Here is a 22,795-nt window from a genome sequence, read left to right on the forward strand (position 1 = left end):
CCCACCCCTGGTGGGCTGCCCAGAACATTCTAGAGATTGAGATTGACATATGCATGTATGCATGTAGGAACCCAGAGAAACTAACTTACTTCACCTAATGTTAGAAGCTGTTATATACACCATTGGATAATATTTAGACAGAGGCACAAGGGCCTGGCTTGAGCAACACAAATTACTCATTGACACAGCTACTGACAGTAGTTATGTTGAGACGGGATTCAGAACATGGCAGGGGGAAGGTATCTGGGACAGAAAGCTTGATGGAAGAGTTTTATTTGAAAATATGTCAATATTCTTGCTTTCCATCTACTGGCAATGTTGTCAGAGGCGCATGCAAGCATCAAGCATTAAGTGAGAAACTCATTCTCAATCTGGACAAGAGGCTGAATCACTGTTCCTCATACAGGCATACAGGTCTCTTTTAAACTCCTACTTTACATGTCATGGCTGGTGCAGCCTGACCAGGCTTGCTTCATTCCCAGGCACTCAATGATATATAATTTGAAAACACTTTTCGTTCTCCTTTATTAGACCAATCCCAAGTTGTCTGTTGCTGCAGTCTTCTTTGACACTGAAAAAGCATTTGATTTTATGGCAAGACAAGAGGCTATCATTATGCATTACTTCCTTTATTCGCCACCTCTGCAGCACTTTAAAGAACTTAGAACATAGTCAAACTCCAAAAAAGAACTCCACAATCCCTCAAGATCCTGACGTCCGCCATCTTCTCCCTCTTTTGTTTGCTGCTTCTGAAGCAGATGAGTATACTTTTTTATATGCTAGTAAATTATAAAGAAAACGTTTAAAGATGATAAGTGTATAGCTTAAATGTTTTATTTAATTAAAAAAGTCCAATTTATGGACTAAAGAGTGAGGGAAAATATGTTAGGTAGTAAAATTAGAATTGTTTATATTTAAAGACGGGCGTTGATAAGGCGAAATAGTTAAAAGGAGGGAGTTTGTAATTGAAGAAAAAGAGAAGTATTTATTTTAAAGCAGCGAAAAATGAAAAGGAAAATACGAGGGTTTTGGAAACAGTACCGTTACAGGCGCGAGAGGTCTGGTGCGTTTGAAGGTAGAGACGCGTCTTTTCAGTGGTAGCGCGAGCGAGGGTTGCTAAGAGGCAGCGCGAGCGAGGGTTGCTTCGCGTGTGGCGGCCATTAGGAAATGAGGGTGCGCGCGAACGAAAAACGGAGAAAATATAGGAAGAGAAATGAAGAGAAATACAAATTAAAGAGGTTTTTTAAATGAAAGAAATAAGCAAAGAAAGGATTTAGAAGAAGGAAATCAGGAAAGAGAGATAATAAAAGTAAAAGAGAGGTGAGGTTTAAAGGAGGAGTTAGCGTACTAGTTTATTTTAGTGAGCGATTGTGCCTTTTTTCGAAGGAAAGTTGGGCATGTTAGTAGAAAGAGTATCATAGCAACGGCTTTTTTGTGATGAGAGTGAACCGAGGATGTGTTTCTAGGTTAGTGATTTGGTAGGCAGAGCAATTTTTTGGTCAGAATGTCAGAGGGACAAAATACAGGAGAGACAGGAGGAATGTTGTCAGAGGAGATAAGAAAGTTGGTGAAAGAGGCAGTTGGTTCAGCTTTATCAGGCGTGAAGAGGATTCTCAATAATGATGAGGAGGAGTTTTTCTCAATGGATGAGGAAGGAGTTTTGGTTGATGTGAGTGGTAAAAGAAAGGAAAAGAGAAGGCACCTTGAAGACGGTGCAAGTGGGAGTGGAGTCCCAAGCGGCTCAAAGAAGAGTAATGTTCAGAGTAACAAAGGAGATGAGCAGGATTATTCTGCAGAAAAGAGTGATCTGGCTGAATATGTCCTGGATTTGAATTACACAGAAGCTGAAGAGGATGAAATAGGAAGTGAATCTGCAAGTAAAAGAGAAGATAAAAAGGTTGTTGATCCTTTTGGAAGAAAACTGTTTGATCCAAAGGATGTTAGACATCCAAGGGGATCATAATGGTGGCCAATGAAACATGTTTCTGAATATATTCAGTACTGGATAAGAAGGCATCTAGAGAGAGGTGAAAGAAACATAAAGAGGGCTGAGTGTTCTCGGCCAGTAATTGGTGAAAGAGATGCCTTAACACCAAATTTGGATCCGGACATTATAACTTATATGTTTAAAATGGGAAGAGATCTAAAAAAGGGATTAGAAAGGGCACTGAAACAGTGTGAGTATAAAATATTGGATATTCTGGGACAAGTAGCGAGGATATTTGATTTGGTGGAGAGGCATATTTGAAATGAAAGGATGTAGATATAGCTTTATTAAGAGGATGGTGCCAGAGGGCAATATGTTTTATTGGCAACACAAATGCAGGAATTATTGAGGAAAGAAAGAAGGCTGTATTGTTTAAAATAAGTGCAAAATTGGGCGATTTTGCGAAAAAAGATACATGTGATAATCCAAAAGGTTTATTATTTGGAGATGGTGCGGTGAAAGAATTAGGAAAATTTGTAAATACTTTTACATCTCTTGATAAAGTTCAAGCGAATATAAGGAAGGTTTTCAGTGGAAATACTCCAAACAGTTTTTATGGCAGGGCTGGAAGAAGGGGACAATCTTTCGGCCGAAGCTACTATAGGTCCCACTACGGATATTGGAGAGGAGGAAAAGGACAGCAACAAAATCAATACAGCTTCTTTCCTCAAAGAGGAAGAGGTTATTGTTCAAGGGGAACAAGAGGTAGAGGACAGTTCTCAGGTCAAGGTACAGGTAAGCTTGAATATGAGCACTTGTACTGGTTCTTTCCAGGGAAAGGTGGGAGGAAGGTTGAAAGGTTTTGTAAAGAATTGGAAAAAAGTAACTAGGGACCCTTGGGTTCTGAGAGCCGTAACAGGGTACGAGATAGAATTCGCAAATGCACCATTTCAAACAAGAGAACCAAGAGAGTTGATTTTCAAACAGAGTCAGGAAAAAATAGTGTTGGAAGAAATAGAGAGTATGTTGTTGAAAGGGGTGGTTGTGGAAGTAGGAGAAGAAGAGATAGGTTTTGTGAGTACTTTGTTTCTGGTGGAAAAAAAGGACAAGGGTTGGAGACCAGTAATCAATTTAAGGAACCTCAATCGTTTCGTGGTTTACAGGCATTTCAAGATGGAGGGAATTCATCTGTTAAGAGATTTGTTACAAGATCTAGATTGGATGGTGAAGCTAGATCTAAAGGATGCTTATTTTTCAATTCCGATGAGTATCAAGAGCCAGAAGTTTCTCCAGTTCAGATGGAAAGGGAGAATTTTTCAATTTGTATGTTTACCATTTGGTCTTTAATCCGCTCCTTGGTGTTTTACAAAGGTGATGAGAGCAGTAGTGAGTTTTTTAAGAGAAAGAGGAATCAGGATGATTATTTATTTGGACGATCTGTTGATCATGAATCAGAATGTCGCAGAATTGAAGAAGCATTTGGAAATGGTGATAGAACTTTTGCAGTCGTTGGGATTCATAATAAATGTGGAGAAATCGGTGTTGATTCCTTCTCAAACAATAGAGTTTTTGGGGTTTGTGGTGGATACAGTCAATTGTATCCTATTGTTGCCAGAGAAGAAGGTAAGGAAGATTCACAAAGAGGTGAAAAGCTTATTACGAAAGGATACGGTGTCTTTTAGAGAAATCGCGAGGGTAAGAGGTCTGTTGTCTTCATCTATTCAGGCTGTGTTCCCGGGTCCTTTACACTACAGGAGTTTACAACATTTGAAGACCTCGGGTTTGGCAAGAGGTTTATGGTATGGAGATCGATTGCAGTTGTCAGAGGAAGCAAGGATAGAATTGAATTGGTGGTTGGAGAATTTGACAGCTTGGAATGGTCGAGCGATCTTTGGAATGAGACCAGATTTTGTTTTGGAAACAGATGCAAGCAATCTTGGTTGGGGAGCTGCGTGTTTGAGTCAGGAGACAAGTGGAGTTTGGAGTTTAAAGGAAAAAGGGGAGCATATAAATTATTTGGAAATGCGAGCGGGCAAGTTGCTCTGCAAAGTTTCAAGAGTATCTTCAAAGGGAACTCTGTTCTATTGAAGAGGGACAATATTACAGCAGTAACATATATAAACAAGCTAGGAGGGAGCCGGTCAAAGAAATTGACGGAGGCTTCTCAGAAGATTTGGAATTTTTGCATGGAACACAAGATTCATTTACAGGCTCAGTATTTACCAGGCCAGGAAAACATAGTAGTGATTGGTATTCAAGGAATTTGGTAGATTTCAGCGACTGGATGTTGAAAAGGGAGATATTTCAGGAGATTCAAGTAGTGTTTGGTCCTCTGGAGTTAGATCTGTTTGCTTCAAGGCTAAATTATCAGTTAAAGGAGTCCTTCAGTTGGAGGCCGGATCCGGGAACTTTGGCTGTAGACGCGTTCAAGCAGAGTTGGAAAGGGAAGAAGGCTTATGCATTTCCGCCTTTTTCAATGATTCAAAGAGCATTGTTAGAAGTGAGGAAGCAGATGATTCGGATAGTTTTGGTAACTCCTTTTTGGACAACTCAGGTTTGGTTTCCGACAGTTATGGAAATGGCTGTGGAAGAACCTTTTTTAATAAAGAGTCATTTAGGAATGTTAATAGGTCAAAACGGGGAGGAACATCCTTTGGTTCAGGAAGGTTCGCTCAACCTTCTAGTATGGAAGATATCAGGGGATCTTCAAGGTTCTCAGAACTTTCGGGAACAGCTTCTGATTTGCTCAAGGAGTCTTGGGCACCAGGCACAGGGAGAAGATATAGAGGAGCATGGTCAGGTTGGTTACGTTGGTGCTTGGAAAGGGATTTGGATCCCGTGGAGGCTGATGAGATGATGGTAGCAAATTATTTGGCAGAGATGTTTGAGAAAGGACTATCGTATAGAACAATAAACTGCTGTCGTTCTGCAATTTCAGCAGGACATTCGTTGATTGATGGTTTAACAATTGGTAGGAGTCCTGTTGTATGTAGGATTATGAAAGGGATAAGATTGAAGAGACCACCGAAGGCAAGGTATGTTTCGGTATGGGATGTGAATCTGGTGTTTAGGCTTTTTGAGAAATGGCCAGGAAATAGGTATCTAGGTTTAAGAGAATTGTCATGGAAATTGGCATGTTTACTTTGTGTATTATCTATTAAAAGAGTTTCAGATGTCAAAGCATTGGATGTGAGCAGTAGATTTTATCAACCTCAAGGGGTGATGTTTGAGATTTGGAGGAGAACTAAAACAATGTCTAGTACGGTTTTTTATCCAAGTATGGATGAATTTCCAAAGGTTTGTGTGGTCAGGTGTCTGAAAGAGTATGAGAGTAGAGTAGCAGAGTTTAGAGGAGATGGGGTTGATCATTTGTTGATTTCTTATGTTAAACCTTTTAAGGCAGTTTCATCTGCTACAATTGCTAGATGGTTCAAGATGGTAATGAAGGAGGCAGGTGTTAATCTAAGTTGTTTCTCAGCTCATTCTGTAAGAGGTGCAATGGCAAGTAAGGCTTTTGTAAGTGGGGAAAATTTGAATGAGATCATGAAAGCTGCAGATTGGTCAAATGCAGAGGTGTTTAAGAAGTTTTATTTTAAACCTATTGAGCATGTTGCAAGGAAAGTTTTGGTAGGCTTTGAACATGCATAATGATAGCCTCCTGTCTTGCCATAAAATGCCGATTCTCATAGATTAATTGCATAGAGAATCGTAATTTTATTAACCCCTTCCATGCTGCGCAAATTCCGCCGCTGTGCTGACGGTTTCTTGCGCGGGCGTGGTCATGACGGAACGGTTCCGTCATGAGCACAGCTCAACCGTGGCTCATGACGGAACCGTTCCGTCATGAGCACCGAAGGGGTTAAAGACAAGGAGGCTATCATTATCCCTCCCTCCCTATGTTAGGGATTGGAGGATTGGAAATGAAAAGAATTCTTGTTTATCATTTATTTAAAAAGTGTATGTAAAATTTGAAATTATATATGAGTAAGTTTAGGGTAAACAATATTTGTTTTGTTCCAGAGAACTGATTGTGTCTGCAGAATTTCAGTGTTCGATTTGGAGTTTTATGGAAAGAAGAAAGTTTTGGATCACAGAAGAAGAAACAAAAGAGGGAGAAGATGGCGGACGTCAGGATCTTGAGGGATTGTGGAGTTCTTTTTTGGAGTTTGACTATGTTCTAAGTTCTTTAAAGTGCTGCAGAGGTGGCGAATAAAGGAAGTAATGCATAATGATAGCCTCCTTGTCATTAATAAAATCACGATTCTCTATGCAATTAATCTATGAGAATCGGCATTCACTTTAGTGGGAGTTCAACATGCTCAGACAGCTCTGAAAGGACAATAAACTGATTCAATGGCTATATGCGTCCATTTTATCACGGGTATGGGTAAACCACAATATCTCAGCGAGTTTGGCTATAACACAGGTAACCAGACAGGGATATATCCTCTGCCTGCTGTTATTTGTAGTTGTGATGGAGCCCCTAACATGTATCTTTAGGGGACATCATTCTAGAAAAAGGTATGGCTTGGACGGGACCGCCTACTAGTGTCCTTCTCTGCCGACACCATTTCACTTTTTGTTAGGGACCCTGATCACAATTTATTTCCAGTTGTCAAAGAGATTCTACACTTTGGACAACTATCAGGGCTTTGAATTAACTAGCAAAAGTCAGAGAGTTTTCCATATGCCATATATGAACCAAATGCCGTTGTGCTTTTCTTGAAGGTGGCAGAACCAATCGGTCTTATGTTTCGGCATCCAAATGTCAGAACTCATAGACCGCTGGGTACTAGGCCTCCTGCCGTTGATGGCAGGGAGTATTCCACTGATCAAAATGGTTATAATGCCTAAGTTGCTTTATCTGTTTGTTAATATCCCTGTCTGACTTACCCAATCATTCTTCTGAAAGAGTCAGTCGCTTATGAACAAGTTTATATGGGCTGGCAAGCAAACATCTGTTGCCTGTGATTGACACTTGCATATGCTAATAAAGAACTGGCAGTACCAAACAATAAACTATGGCACTCATTTAGAATTTGATGGGTGGGTACATCATCACAGACGTCATGCATTAGGATATGATGCACTTGTAATATGGCAGGAGGCAAATCTGCCACATTTATGCCTGAGTACTTATCTGCCAAACTCTTAACCAGGCACCATCATTTTATGTAGTATATGTATATCACGTCTAGGGCCACACCTGCCTCATACAGCAGTGAAAAAGTAATAGCTGCACCATGGCACCTCAACACAGCTATAGTGTGCCAATTGGTAGGACCCATTAGACAGATGAAAAGTGAACTGTTTAGTATGGGCATGGCTAATACTCATTTGATACTTCGGATGCTTGATCCCAAATTCACCTGAGCAGCTGCTGCTTCATAACCCATTTGTGTCAGTGAAGTCAGAACCCAAGGGGCACACCCAACTTCTTCAGCTGTGGCTCACCAAAATGAAAGAAATGTATCCCTAATTGTCAAAGTGACATGCTCAAGTGACATGCTCATTTAAGTTTTGAAGCACAAACTGGCATACACATTTAAGTTGTTGGCAGCACATATGACATTGTATAGAACGCTAGACCAATAAAAAGGGCATACATGTGGGTCCATGCATTGCTGCTGTTAATTGTACTACATAATTAGGGCCTATCCTAAGTGTTCAAATGGTAACCTTGAGCACTGCTTCACCTTCAGCACTGTCAGTTCTTTAACTACTGCAACACTGCAGTTAAAGTGAAGCCCTGGAATGGAAGATGCCAACCATGAGACAGGGTGCTTTACTTGTGCTTTAAGTCCAGTGTTTGTTTTTAGGACAGACATAGGAAATGTTTCATCCTGCAGATCAGGGGCCCATTAGGACAAGCGTCCTCCCTGTGCTGCAGACCTAAAATGTGTATCAGTAGAACAGATGCAGGATCCATTACACCAGTGTCTCTAGTGCAGATGGGCACAGCATTCTAAGATTCAAACACTGAGAATCAGTTTTATAGGCTACCAGAATGAACATATTTACATTTAGGGAGGGTTTAACAAAGTTTTCACAAGTCTCCTGCCATATTACACAACATTATATGTAGCTGACACCACTCACCACGTGGTAGCTAAAGTTTTATGCATCCCAATCCACTTCATTTATATTCATTTCTTCCCTATTGTACTTTTTAGGAATTACATTATGTTATGATAAATTGTAGTTGTGTGGAAAAAAATAATATATTGATTATTGGGTGTAATTAAAGATACTCACTTCCCTATAATGTGATGTAAAGTCTCTAAGGCCCAACTCCGATCCGGTCAGACCTTTCCAATCCATATCAGATTACACTTCTTCCAAATTCTGTCACATCTGTTATAAACAACAATAACAGAACTGTCATCTGCCCTTTTTATTAGAACTGAGAAGGGGGCATAAAGTATCAAGGCTTTCCGATAATGACCCAGACATAACACGTGATGAAACACGCAGTCTGGAGCAAGTCTTTCCTTAGGAACCTTATCAATATATCAAGGCTATCAAGAAACATACATTGAATATTTATTAAAGAGGGGTAGTTCAAAATTACATCCCCTTCTTTCTCATCTTCTTGAAGATATGTTTAGGATCCCTTCCTTGGTGCCCATAATCTTTACACCACGTTCCTAAAACTATGTTAGTTTTTCAATCTATGTTAATGTTCAGTATTTAAGGATCATTACTCGAATCCTTAGGTAGAGAGGTCCTTCATCCCAGATTATGCTACAAGATACCTTCCAAAGATGATCTTGGTTATTGTCGGCATTTAGAGAAGCTTAGGCTTCCTGCCTGAAGCTTATAATAACCGAGTACCCGAGGAGAGCTGCTACTGTAGCATGTGTTTACCTTTTGATTAAACACTTCCTCCGTGGCTCTTCTGATAATGACAGCCTGAGCTGTCAGTAAGGTTTGCAGTGCACCACTTCCCAAGCAGTCAAAAAGGTATGCAGTGCGCTGCTTCTTCCGAAGAAACTCCAGTTCAGATGTTGCTGTCTTATATGCTCTCCTAGGTAGCGCATAGAAGTAGGTTTTGGGTGTTAGGCTTTTAGATGACATTTTAACCATGTTAGAAATGCTGATTTTATTCTCGTTATTTGCAACGTTCCTTCTTGCTGTTTTTATGATATCCTGTTTGTTTATTTAAATATCTAAAGAAAAAAGTTCACCCTGTTGTGATAAATAATTCTTCATAGTACTGTTTGTGTGTTCAGCTGTGCAGAATGAAATAGGTATACTGTTACCACGATGCCAATGACAACCTGTTTGGGATTATTAGTAACCCAAAAGCAATGATTTTGCTTCAACTATGTATTGAGTAGATTTCTGATGGGACTACAATGACTCTTCACATTCACCATTGGTGTATTGAACTAAGTTCACCTATGAGTGGGAAAGCAAACCTTGTAAAGCTATGCCATAGTTGTAGCTTACGCAAAAATAAGAAGCATAAAAAATATTGTTGCCTTAATAAAGACCCTGATATTTGTCACTACTTTAACTACTGGTGATGCCCCACCCACTTTGCCCTCTTACTGACATATATTGTCAACGTTTGCATGATCCCTCAAAAGTGGTCTGGAATTTAAGGTCATCTTAATTATTAGGGTTATTCCTGACTTACATTGATGTGTATTATCTCTCTACAGTTTATTTCTCAGGCAAATATTCATTTAAACTCTTCATTTTTTAAATCAGATCAGTTACCTAGCAACAAGTCCACTCCTGAGTGACCGGAACCAGTTTCCTTCCTTTTTCCGGACCATCCCTAGTGACGACTTCCAGTCGCGTGGACTGGCACGGTTAGTTATACACTTTGGCTGGACTTGGGTGGGTCTCCTGGCTGATGACAATGACTATGGTCAACTAGGCATCCAACTTTTGAAACAAGAGCTTATTCGGTCTGGAGCATGTATTGCCTTTTTGGAGAACATCATCACCAGTAGACCCGATAGGAATGCATTACACATAGTTCAAGTGATCAAACGCTCCACAGCCAAAGCTGTTGTCATTTTCTCTTCTGACCCCTTTGTTACTCCAATTATGAATGAGATGCTGAGGCAGAAAGTGACTGGAAAAATCTGGATAGCCAGTGAGGCCTGGTCTACATCCCCTGTCCTCTCCAAGGAGAAGTATTCAGAAATTCTTACTGGCACAATTGGGTTTGCAGTGCACAGCGGAGAGATAGAGGACTTTGGAGAACATCTCAGCAATGGCCAACCTTTCCTTCCTTCCAGTGAATCTTTTATCAGACAGCTCTGGGAGGAAGTTTATGGATGCACGGACCAAATAACTCTCAAAGTATTTGGTGACAATGAAACAAATCCCTGCAACATCAGTGTGAAAAATAATGGAACTCTTGCAAAATACATCGGCAACATTGATTTAAGAATCACTTACAATGTCTACATGGCTGTAAATACTATTGTTTTGGCTTTGCAAGATCTCATTACATGTAAGAAGGAGGAAGGTCCTTTCATTGGTAGGACTTGTGCAAAAGACATGGAGTTCCAAGGGTGGCAGGTAAGCTTGTATTTAACCCACCTCTAACAATGCAAAACGAGGCAACAACTGCGAAAGCAAATAGGGCTGCCCTTTGTGTAGCCCAGGCACATAACTGTAGGCAGAATGCTGGCACATAGTCACAAGCACACAAACTCAATGCATACATTCACTCATGAGGGAACAGACCAATATACAAAGGCATTCATTTACACAGACCAATGTACATGAAACGGCACATATACATCATCCATTAATGTATAAACAAAAACAATGCAGGTACATGCATCCGTGTATATACAAACAAAAGATGTAGAAACACAATAAACATACAAATAACATCATAGAATTACAATTAGTAGATTCACTGATACACTTACACACACACACATACACATGTGGATGGATGGATGCATACAATAACAGTTTGGGGGTGAATGGCGGGTTAGGTCTTAGTTGATGAATATAAGGGTAAGAGACAGGAGGAGGGAAGGATTGAATGCTGACCACATGGAAGTGAGTTCATATGTATATGATTGGGTAGTTTTTGGACAGATATGTGTATAAGTGAATCAGTTGCCAGTGAATTTAATTGGTTGGTCAAATGGCTGTACGAGCAGAAGCAGTGGTGTGGGTGAATGGATTCATGTTTAGGGATTATTGATCACCTATGGATATATGAGATGCTAGACCAATTTAACAGGGTAGATGAATGGGTAAATGCAAATTTTGATGCTGTGGATGAATGACTGAATGGTTGGGTTTTATTGGCTAGTTGGATGATCTATCTCATTCTATTGGATGATAGATGTATGAATGAAAGAGAGAGAAGTTGTGTGTGTGTTCACTTGTGTGTGCGTGTGTGAGTTTGTGTGCAAGTTGAACTCAAACAAAAAAAAATCATGCAATAATGGTAAAACGTACTCTGTCATTTGTGGGTTATTTTGTTTATTTTTTTAATCACTATGAAAGGTACTACAATTTAAGCAGTAATACAGAAGGGTGCCATTGGTCGGCAGCAACACTTCTCATGTCTCTGCTACTGAGACGCTACTCTCTGAAAGCAAGCTCCCAGACCTAAGCACTACAAACTGTCTGCCATCAAGCTACTTTCATATGTTGCTGTGCTGTCTGGTCAGTCAGCAGATAATTATGGCTAGACGAGAGCAAGCAGGACTACAATGAGATCCATATGCAAACACAAAACCTGTTCAAGGCATGGATTCATAAAAGGAAACAAACTCTGCTGCGCAATGAACATGTGCTGCACAATTAACCTGTTCCAGATGCCCTCAAACATGTCTGCCATTGGGAACACAGATGGCAACCTTCAGTTAGTTTTCTAGATTTCAATAAAGCAGCACCTTACTCATTATTTCTATATTGTCCAAATCAACTCCTTCATCCAGTTCTTGCACATTTAGGTCCTTCACGAACCAGTGAGGAGCATTTTATTCATTTTTCTTCCTAACTAGAAGCAAGCACCATACATTAGAGTTGCAGCCTATTTCAAGGGAAGTGAGTGACTTCCTGTATTGCATCGTGCATCTTTACTAGCATCCCCCCACCATTTCATGCAAAGTTTTGGTCTCTGAACATTAAAATGTACATCCCTTTTTCCCTTTTCTCCACTCTACAGCTTCTCCACTATATGAAAACTCTTGGTTTGCAGAACAGAGATGGTGTGGAGCTGGTCTTTGATGCTCATGGAAATCCACCAGCTCTGTATGACATTGTGAACTGGCAGAGAGGTCCAGCAAGCTCTCTGAGACATGTGAAGGTTGGGAGCTATAATGCTAGCGCCCCTCCAGAAAAGATCTTCATTATCAGCAACAGTGATTTCCTTTGGTACAATGGGATGTCACAGGTATAAGATGCATTTATGAGAACCAGTTTTTGTAATGTTTAATAAGCTTTATTGAATAATAAGAAGTGTTACAGAGAACTAGCAACACAGCGTACATAAATGAACTACAAGAGATACAAACTCGGCTAGTAATAAACAGGGGAGCAAGATATTTACAGTTTTAAAACAGGTATCTGGGTTAAGGGGAGAAGCGAAGGAGGGCAGCTGGGGGATGCTTCTACAGATGAAGAATGGGTTATATTACATAACCATAAAAAAGTTAAAAAATTATCTTATAAAAATTAAAGGAGTCAGCATACAATTAAAAGTTAAAGAAGAAAAGAACAGAGAAAATTAAACGTTCATGGAGATTTGAAAAATGCGATGCAGCGTGCGCAAAGGAATTCGTTTTACTTCGCCCCGCCTCACTGCCCCACCACGGACCGCTACTGACACCTAGGCATATTGCTAGAAAATGGTCAGTTTTCACTGAAAAAAATATGATGTGTCCACATTGCTTTTTGGGACATTTTCTTTCATGGGCACTAGGCCTACCCACACAAGTGAGGTACCATTTTTATCAGGAAACTTTGGGGAATGCTGGGTGTGTGGAAGTTTGTGGATCCACGCAGATTCCAGAACTTTCAATCACAGAAATATCAGGAAAATTTGTTTTTTTTGACAAAGTTTGAGGTTTGCGAGGTTTGCGAGGTTTTCTGGGTATCAGAACCTGGTGAGTGCAACTCAAGACTAGGCCTGGGTGGTAAATTCTGTTCCGTTCGGGGAATTTGTGGAATTTGGGTAATTTTGCGTTCCGCAGAGAATGCGGAATTGCCAAAAATTCCACGATCCGTGGCTTCGCGGGATTTTTTTTGCTTGTTCCCGCTTTCAAATTGCATGTTTGCAAGATATTTCTCCCAGAGCACGCAAACAGCGTTCGCAAACAGAAAGAAAGCATCGCGAATGGGCAGAACAAGCAATTCCGCGTTTTCGCAGAACTTTTGCGTGCTCGCAGAGATTTTTTACCATTTCGCGGAGCTTTGCGTAGCGCGACTACGTAAATTCCGCCCACCTCTAAGACACTTAAACTGGATTCTCTTGGGTGTCTAGTTTGCTATGTTTCTCTAGGTGCCGGGTGAGCTAGGGTCTAAAATCCACAGCTAGGCACACTGCAAAAAAAGGGTCAGTTTTCACTGGAAAATTATTATGTGTCCACGTTGCGTGTTGGGTCATTTTCTGTTGCAGGCACTAGGCCCAATAACACAAGTGAGGTAGCATTTTTATCGGGAGACTTAGGGAACACAGAATAGTAGAATAAGTGTTATTACAAATTGACTTTCTTTACATTTCTGCCTTCCAAATGTATGAAAAATGTGTAATAAAAAAGTCATTTTGAAAAATGGTCTTTAATGCACACACTTGTATGGGTACACACAATAATGGAGATGTGCAAATACCCACTGCTTCTAAAGTCTATATTTTGTTTCCTTTTCAGAAATATATAGGTTTCCTTGGTACCTGTTTTTTATATTTATGTTTTACCAAATCAATTGCTATATTCCCGGTACACAATGAAAAACGTATGGCAGCTCGGTTAATATTGCCTCAAATCCGGAAAATGTAGTGTAAAGATGAAGTTGACAGCCAAAGCAGTTTTCCTTCAGGTTTAATGAAGTAAGAAACAGCATACATATCTAAAGGGCCCAGAGGATCAGCACCAACTTAATCTGGTGTTCCAATCCACTGTCCACAACATTCTCATTACAGCAATGCGTGGTAATGGAAAATTCTCCACCCAAATGGCCTTGTTGAGAGATCTTAAATCCACACATAAACGAAGTTCCCCAGACTTCTTCTTAGCCAAGACGATGGGGACAACCAAAGGGTAGCATCAACTTTTTCAATGACACCATCACTTTGCATTTTTTTTAACATAGTTGGAAGTTCATTCCTTATACTGTGTGGCACATTTCTAAGTTTTTATTTCACAGGAGACACACCCTCTTCAACTATAATAATATGTACAAAATCTTTGATTTTACCAATTTTATCATGAAAAACCATCTCAAACTTTTGTTTCAATTGATACATTCAGAAAGAGAGTTCACTAGAGAAACAGGATTCTTCTGTCCTGGTTTGATAATCATACCAAACTCCGCTTGATGCTGCAGCCTAACACATTAATACCTTTGTAAGCTCCATTCACCTTGCCATGAATAGTTTTGTTTTTAAAAGTAATGTCTGCCCAAAAAAAGCCTTCCAAATCTATTCTGCTGCCTTCAAATGCAGTCGTAATAACATCAGGAGAAAGCAATTCCATATGTGACCAAGATTACTTGTATCTGTCTATTGAAATAATATTGATCTGGCTCCAGAATCAATGAGTAAGGGGATATTGGACCATTCAGTTTGTATGTGCACTTAAGGATCCCCATATTTCTTTTCCATACACACATTGTTGATTTCTAAATGTTCTACAGAAACCACAGATAACGCTAATTCTTCCACACTTTTATCAACATTCTCACGTCTGCCACCCCTGCACACCTTTACAAAATGGCCCATTTTCCTACACCTCCAACATTCTTTGTAATTCGACAAATTAGATGAAGAACGACATCTGAAACACTACAAACCAGAAGAATGACGGCCAGATGCTACACTTTTTCCACCTTTTTTTCTGAAATTAGAAGTTTGTGAACTGTTGCCAGGAGAATTAACAGTCACTCTAGTTGTATTAGTAGTATTTGTTTCTAACTGTTTGGAATCTAATTCTGAGCGTTCAATACCTTTGGCTATATCAATGGATTCATCCAAGGATGGATTTTTGCACGATAACAACTTTTGCTGAATCGTCTTAGAGTAGCATCTACAAACTATTTGATCTCGAATTAATTGAGACGTAAAGTCCTCAAAATCACAGTAACTGGCCAATAATTTCAAAGCAGTAACAAGAGTGTCAATGGATTCATCTGAACCCTGAACATGAGAGAACAATTTGTGTCTGTGCACCACCAAATTGACTTTACCCTTAAAATATGTGCTCAACTGTTTTACCGCCTATTGGTATTCATCCATATCCTCATTGTCATGACCAGAATATTCCGGTAAGGGATCAAATACATTTTGACCTTCTATCCCTAAATAGTAGTAAAGTAAACTAAGTTTCCTATCCGGTTTAAATTTCAGACCATCCCCAGATACGTGTTAAATGATCTGAACTATAACCACCACTTTAAGGGAGGTTCCCCAGGTTCTTGTAAAAAATGACTAGCAGGTGTTACGGTTTGCATAGTGACAAAAGTAACAACAAGTACCAAAAATAAAAAAAATTAGGGAGCGAGAAAAAAGAGAGAAAAAATACTTTCAGTACAATAAAATTGTTAAGTTTGACGTGCGCTATAATATAAAAAATAGACTGGTTAGAAATATGTAAACTGCAAACCCTGTGAAGAGGTGTGCCAATCACTGAGTTAGCACATGACATAATACCGAGTCAACTGCAGGAGAACACAAGTGGAAATCGAGGTTAGCGTGCTAGAATTTGAATAGATTTCATGCGCATGTGCAGAATCAGGGATCAGAGATGACGTGTAATAGTTAACGCTCCTGTAAAGCAGTCCATGAGGAAGGTAAAGAAATGAGAAACTCTTGTGATTGAAATGACCGGAGCAATCTCCCATGGCCAAGTAAAGACATCAACAAGCAGTGCTTACGTTACTTAAACAAGTGGAGGTGTTCCTGTGAGGAATGACCGGAGCAAACTATCATGGCCAAGTAATGAAGAATGCAGCGAGGGGAGCGTGCATCACAGAAACAGCAGAGGCGTTTCTATGGTGACATTACTGCACAGTAAAGATCCAAATGATACTTCCAAGACTTGGGCTGGGCACTTGAAGCTCATGCAGGTACAGCTCGTGCAGGCTCGAGGATTTGAAAAGAGTGCAATAGCGGCGTGAAATCAAAAAGTCACTTAGCGGAAGCGCTGAGTTGATAATGAGTTAAGGTGGGAAATTAAAATGTGAATGAATCAAAACAGTACATTAATGAAACAGTACAAAACTTGGGTACAGCAAAACTTTCTTAATTTGAGTCCGGATCCCATGCTTGTTGCCAAAATTGTAAGATGAAGTCGACAGCCAAAGCAGTTTTTCTTGAGGTTTAATGAAAGCCTTATGGCCTTCCGAAAAGCTTTAAAAACCTGGATGTTTATTGATTAGCATGACCTCAGTTCAATTCTTAGGCAAGATTTCACATAGCGCCAGGACACCTATGGGTAACAGTAGAGCTCAACAAATGGTATAATAATAATAAGAAGAAGAAACAGCATACCTATCCAAAGGGCCAAGAGGATCAGCACTATCTGAATTTGGTGTTCCAATCCACTGTCCACAACATTCTCATTACAGCAGCACCAACAGAGTGCCCTACATTCTATACCATATAATAAGCAATAGCAGATCCTACCATGGGTTAACATAATTCAAAATACCAGAACACCACATGTAGACTGAACCATCCCCAATTACTGGTGAATGTATACCATAACTAATATAGCCAGAGGTAGAAACTCTTTACAAGCATCAAATCTCAGATGACTTGTGGTAAAAAGGACAATAAACTCAGGACAATTGAAGTGCCTTTACTGCATTGTACTTTAACTTGCTCTTTCGTGCTAAGATTTCCTCCAGAGAGCATGCCTAAGTAAACATATTTCTGATCAATTTCAAATGTGGCTTTATCAATACTCCAAATTTAGGATTTTTTAACAAATGACCTTCTAAAGACCATCATTTTTGTTTTAGAGACATTGATGTGGAGATAATGTTTGCTTACAAATCACTATAGATCTGCCAATTACCGCTTAAGTCCTATGGGAGCAGGATCTAACAAACCAATGTCAGCAGTAGACATTAGGATATTCATTGATCTTCCCTCAATTTTTGTTGCGAGTAGCACATTTATTTATCTTATAGGGTAGCTCGCTTAGGTGCACTGGGAACAAGGAAGGAGACAAAACACATCCCTGCTTGGATCTGTAATTTTACATATGACCATTTATATGGTAAAGCAAAATTAATTGGGAGGACCCAACTTCACGCTTTTCCATTTATCAGTGTGTACATCCTGCAATATTTTGAACAAATGTAATAATAATCCCTATTTTGGCAACTTAACAACAGAGAGCACTCCATTTCATTAAAGGATGAAGAACAATTGTGCCCCAGTCAGAGAAAAGCAGGTCCATATTCGTTGAACAGAGTTTAAAGAGATGTAATATTCTTTTAGCGTACAATATACCAGCTACATTCAATAGCGCAGTGGGCGTATTAACTGAAGAGTATTCATGTGGTCCTTTGTTATAAATGAGCAATACCAGGCTCCTTGACTTCAAAATTGTGGCATTTGTTATGAAAACTTTAAATACACAAACCTTGAGTACCAGGTCTAAAACCTTAGCCCATGAATGAGGGTTACTTTGAAGTATTGTGATCAGATCCCAATCAGGTCATTGAACCTGTAGGGACTTAGAAGATCAAATTAATTTGGTCACTAGATTTACTGTACAAAGTAGATCTTGATCAATGCTATGATTCTTAATAATAGGTTACTGATTATAAACCAGGTATTAGGAATGGACTACATATTACTCTTCAAAATGGCTTTAAAAGGAAGTGATCTCTTTGGTATATTCTTTTTTCTATTGATTTTGATACAAAGTGCCAAAATTCTCTAAAATTCCTCTTAATAAATGCTATGTTAATACAAGACCCGGCTCGAGCAGCTTGATGTTTTTTTTGCAATGAGACAAAGTCCTCGATTGTCACTTAAAAATCCAGATTTAATGTTAGAAGATTGTGCTACAGTTGGAGTTCTAACAATAAGGACTACCAGCGTATCTAGAACATTGTTCATAAAGTCATTAAGCAAGTGTATAGTGGTCCCAATAGGATCAGTGGTCAAGTCCAGTAAATCATGAAGCCATACACCAATCTTGCCCATAGAGGTGCCATTCAACTTAATTGCAAGTTGTGAAAACCCTGCCATCCCAGACAGTTCGTTTTTATGATCTGTTCGCAATTAATTTTTATTGAAACAAGGCATGAATTTTGATCACGCCTGGCTTTTCTAGCTAAATGTGTTGAAACAAAAAGCACAATCAACTATTGAGGAAACACAACAGTTGGACCAGGTACAGAGGCCCGGAAAATTTCCTATGGTTTGACTGTTTTGTAACACTTAATATAACATATATGTCCATTGCAGCAACATCTTTATATGTTCTCTTTGAGTGAGGCAAGATATTACTGTGCCAAAAATGCAGCTGTTGGCCTGTCGTCCAAATGTTACTACATACTTAAAATATATTTGTTCCGAGCAAGGTTTAATTCTCAAATACAAAGTTATGCCTTATTCTTCTCCTCTAGGTTCCTCTCTCTTTGTGCAGTCCCAGTTGTCCTTTTGGATTCAGAAAATCTGCTCAAGAAGGAGAGCCCATCTGCTGCTTTCAGTGTGTGCCATGCCCTCAGGGAGAGGTTTCTAACAAAACTGGTAGGTATCCAGCAGCACTGAGATCCAAATGCACAAGCTTACAGTGGTGATGGTGAATAACCTCTAAAATCTCTCATGGCTCCTTGCTATTTTAGATTCCACTGAGTGTTCCAGCTGCCCCTGGAATCATTGGCCCAACAAGAAACAAGACAACTGCGTTAAAAAGACAATAGAGTTCCTCTCATATCAGGATGTGCTGGGAGCCACTTTGGCAGCTGTCAGCATCTTCTTATCATTGATGACCTCTGCCATTCTGGGACTTTTCATTATTTATAGGAACACCCCCGTTGTCAAAGCCAACAATCGCTCCCTCAGCTACCTCCTTCTCTTATCCCTTATCCTGTGCTTTCTCTGCTCATTGGCGTTCATTGGTTACCCCACAAAAGAGAAATGTCTCCTTCGCCAGGCTGCATTTGGCATTAATTTTGCTTTTTGTGTCTCTTGCATTTTGGGTAAAACCATCATGGTGGTCATTGCATTCAACGCCACTAAACCCAATAGTAACTTAAAGAGGTGGGCTGGACCTCAACTGTCTCTTAGGATTGTTAGTGTTGGTACTCTGTTACAGATTCTTCTATGTTTGTTTTGGTTGATTATCTCACCTCCTTTCTCACAGTATAACACATATGCACAACTTGAAAAGATTATAATTGAATGTAATGAGGGTTCTCCCATTGCTTTCTGGTGCATGCTGGGATATCTTGGGATTCTAGCCACTATCAGTTTCATTGTGGCGTTTCTTGCCAGAAAACTGCCTGGTAGCTTCAATGAGGCTAAATTGATTACTTTCAGCATGCTCACCTTCCTCAGTATTTGGATTTCTTTTATTCCAGCCTATTTGAGCACTCATGGAAAGTACATGGCGGCCATGGAGGTTTTCGCTATCTTGGCTTCCAGTTCTGCATTGATTACCTGCATATTTTTCCCAAAATGCTACATTATCCTGTTGCGATCAGAGATGAACACAAAACAATACCTAATGGGGAGAGGAGCATATTAGAGAAAGAAACAGTGATAACTCTAGTGTTTCCATAATGTTTTGGACAACATATTTTTACCTTTGTTGTCTATGTTCCTTGCGACTTGCATTCTTTTTGAAGCATTGTATAAAGACCTGAACAGTCCCCAAACAGTTCCCAAAGCATAAAATTATTTAAGTGGCAACGTGCATTTCAGGAACATCACATCATTCTGTGCCTGAAAAACATTCCAATATAACAGAGTGACAAACTATAGAAGCAATTAAAACAGCAACAAAATAACTGGAACAAAGTCGTCTGTGAACAAGGCAGTCATTTTTTGATTGCATCACCTGAATCTTATTATGCTGAATGTCACTTTTGTACCTGAATTTTGGGACAAAACATACTCTTGGAACAAAAGTATATGTAATGTATTGACAGTGATGGATAAGTGAGGTTTAGCATTTTCAGTGTGATCAATATAGTAGACATACCTACTGATAGATAGCTGAGATAAAAGATCTACGGTCAGCAGAATTAAAGATAACACATCCAGTGTGAGTGATAGTAGAGATTTCAGATCAACTGATCAATAGTGTAGATAAGGCAGGCACTGTGATTCAAAGTAGAAATAGGATACCCATTATGATCAATAGTAGTGGTTTCAGATCCATTGTGAACAATACTAAAGATCATATATGCACTGCAGTTGATAGTAAAGATAAGATACCTACTGTAATAAAGATAACAATAATACAGTAATCCTCTGATTCTCCCGCATTCCGCCCAGACCATTCACTGTCAAAAGAGGGGTTAAAGGATGTACTGGGAGCTAAACACATGTAGAAACAGAAAAGCTCAACAGTAGAGCATTAACGCAGAACCCGTGCCACAAAGTACATTTCGTACTCACAGCCAGTGACCTTCTTCCAATAAGACAAGGCAGATCCCCCATTGGCCCTGATCAATTATACGAGTCATGTCACCCACTGCATCATGCCAAAGGGTGAAGATTCTAATGGCCTTTCTTGATTGGACATCATGAGATCAATAAAGTCAAAGGGGAGCATGGGCCTGAACCACTGTTGGGACAGAAATGTCCCCTTGATGGTATCCAGGTAAATACCACTTCTCTGAGTGCCTGAACCATGCCTTGGCACATGATATGGGTGAAGGGTGGGAATAGTGTTTCTGTTGTGCTAGGTGGGCAAGTTTCTAAGCAAGTACTGGCCTGTTGTCCATATAACTCCCACTTCACTATGATCAAACTGGGTGCTCCAGTGTGAGGCAGCTTCAGTCTGTAGGCAGCATAACTTTACACAAAGTTTGTGTCTGGAGAGAAGCCCGTGAAAGACACTTGAAATACAGCCATCTCAAACCAGTCCTGAAGCTAGATACAGTGAATCTGCATTCCCTGTCTAGAACAATTGTAAAACAGAGGCACCCAAACCACTCAACTTTGATCCATTTTCAAGTTCTTTGTGACCAATGAAGGTAGTGCTCCGCAGAGTATTCGAAGAACTGCTTTTGGACCAGGGCAGGTTCTGCTTGACAGTCAGTCTCCCAGAGGTGAGAGGACATTACCATAGTCTGCACTTTCTCCTGCAGGGGCTGATGGTTTGTCTAGTGCCAGGAACCCTGCCTCTCGGGCAGGGTCGGAGCTATATTTGCTTTGCTGTGTATACTGGCCCAGGTCAAGAATTCAGAGTACTTATGTAATTAGCTTTTTTATGACTTGGTGAATAAATGATTGGATGAAGGCTGACTGGCTAAACTAACGTGTACATGCTGTTCACATGCTTGCTTGGTAACGGACTACATAAGGATATTACCAATACATGCTAGAGTTCAAACATCAAATAATCCCCAGAGCACGTCTTTGATTAAGGACTAAAAAGCTGCTAGGACATCATGCAGGACAAGAGATATTACCTGGTAGACAAACAGATTAAGTCGGTATCTCAATATAGTCTTCCATTCATATCCATCCTGAACAAACAATGACTTGTAATCTCCCCAGAGGACAGCCTGTGCATTAACCTCTATTTGCAACTCAGGCTTAGTACATGGGGCCATCAGTTACTTGATAAAATGATTTGTTAATTGTGAGGATATAAATATGGAATCCTGCCTAAATGCACACATTTGAAAACTCAAGTCTTCTTGTAGCAGTGCATTGAAAACACATTTAAAATGAGCGTTTCCAGAGCAGAGACTCCAGGCCCCTATGTTGCACCTAACCATATTCTTTCCCATGGAGAGGTTGTGTGTGGTGTGACACCTCCAAAATGACTTTGCTTGGTAGTTGGGTGTGTGGCCCTGAGTCAGAACTGCTTTGTCATTCTCATTTCACTAAGAGTATTTAACTTGTGAGAACATTCTGGATCCCTTCTTCCAATGTAACTCTGTTCAAAATACCTTTGTTGTAGCCTGAGAGGTAGAGGGGTTAACAATAATTTAAATCTTGAGGTACAGTGTGGTCATTAGGACCACACAATAAAAGTCAGAATCCGTAAGTTGAAGTTAAAAGATTTAGTAGAAACTCAATGCAAAAAAATATAAATCAATCTCAGGAACATACATTAAAAGTTCAAAGTTATTAAAGGAAGACCAAAGTGTCTTACAATATTAGTCCTCAACAACATAAAGCATATAAGTATGTAAGTAGCCACAATACAAAATGTGAGGAAAAGAACTTGATGGCTGGCTGAATGATTGTGATTCTTCTCCCCATATATGGAAAATGTTTGCAGCATCTAATAAACCCTCCACCAACCTCTAATTATGAAAAACCCTATTAAGTCAAGGGACCAAGAAAGGAGTCAGCATCAGAACCTCTGTATAAGTTCTATAAGTAAGAAGACATATATAGCATGAACTCACACAATCAGAGTTGTCAAGAGAGGTATGTACCTCTCTAAGTCTAAAGGTGGGTTCACTAATTAAAATGCATATAGAACACTTTTTTTTTGTTATGATTTTTCATTA

The 22,795-nt window shown here is 39.7% G+C and overlaps 1 protein-coding gene across 1 annotated transcript in view; it reads left to right on the plus strand.

Moving 5' to 3' along the window:
- LOC146782775 (vomeronasal type-2 receptor 26-like) overlaps positions 1–19,845 on the plus strand; it is a 61,962-nt gene extending 42,117 nt beyond the window's left edge. The window contains exons 3-6 of the mRNA XM_085637246.1: positions 9,644–10,468; positions 12,087–12,314; positions 18,722–18,845; positions 18,941–19,845. Coding sequence (XP_085493372.1) covers positions 9,644–10,468; positions 12,087–12,314; positions 18,722–18,845; positions 18,941–19,845 — 2,082 coding nt within the window. The remainder of the gene's footprint in view (positions 1–9,643; positions 10,469–12,086; positions 12,315–18,721; positions 18,846–18,940) is intronic.
- Positions 19,846–22,795: the final 2,950 nt, after the last annotated feature.

This window comes from Triturus cristatus, chromosome 12 (genome assembly GCF_964204655.1).
Source record: "Triturus cristatus chromosome 12, aTriCri1.1, whole genome shotgun sequence".
In the NCBI taxonomy this organism is placed as follows: Eukaryota; Metazoa; Chordata; class Amphibia; order Caudata; family Salamandridae; genus Triturus; species Triturus cristatus.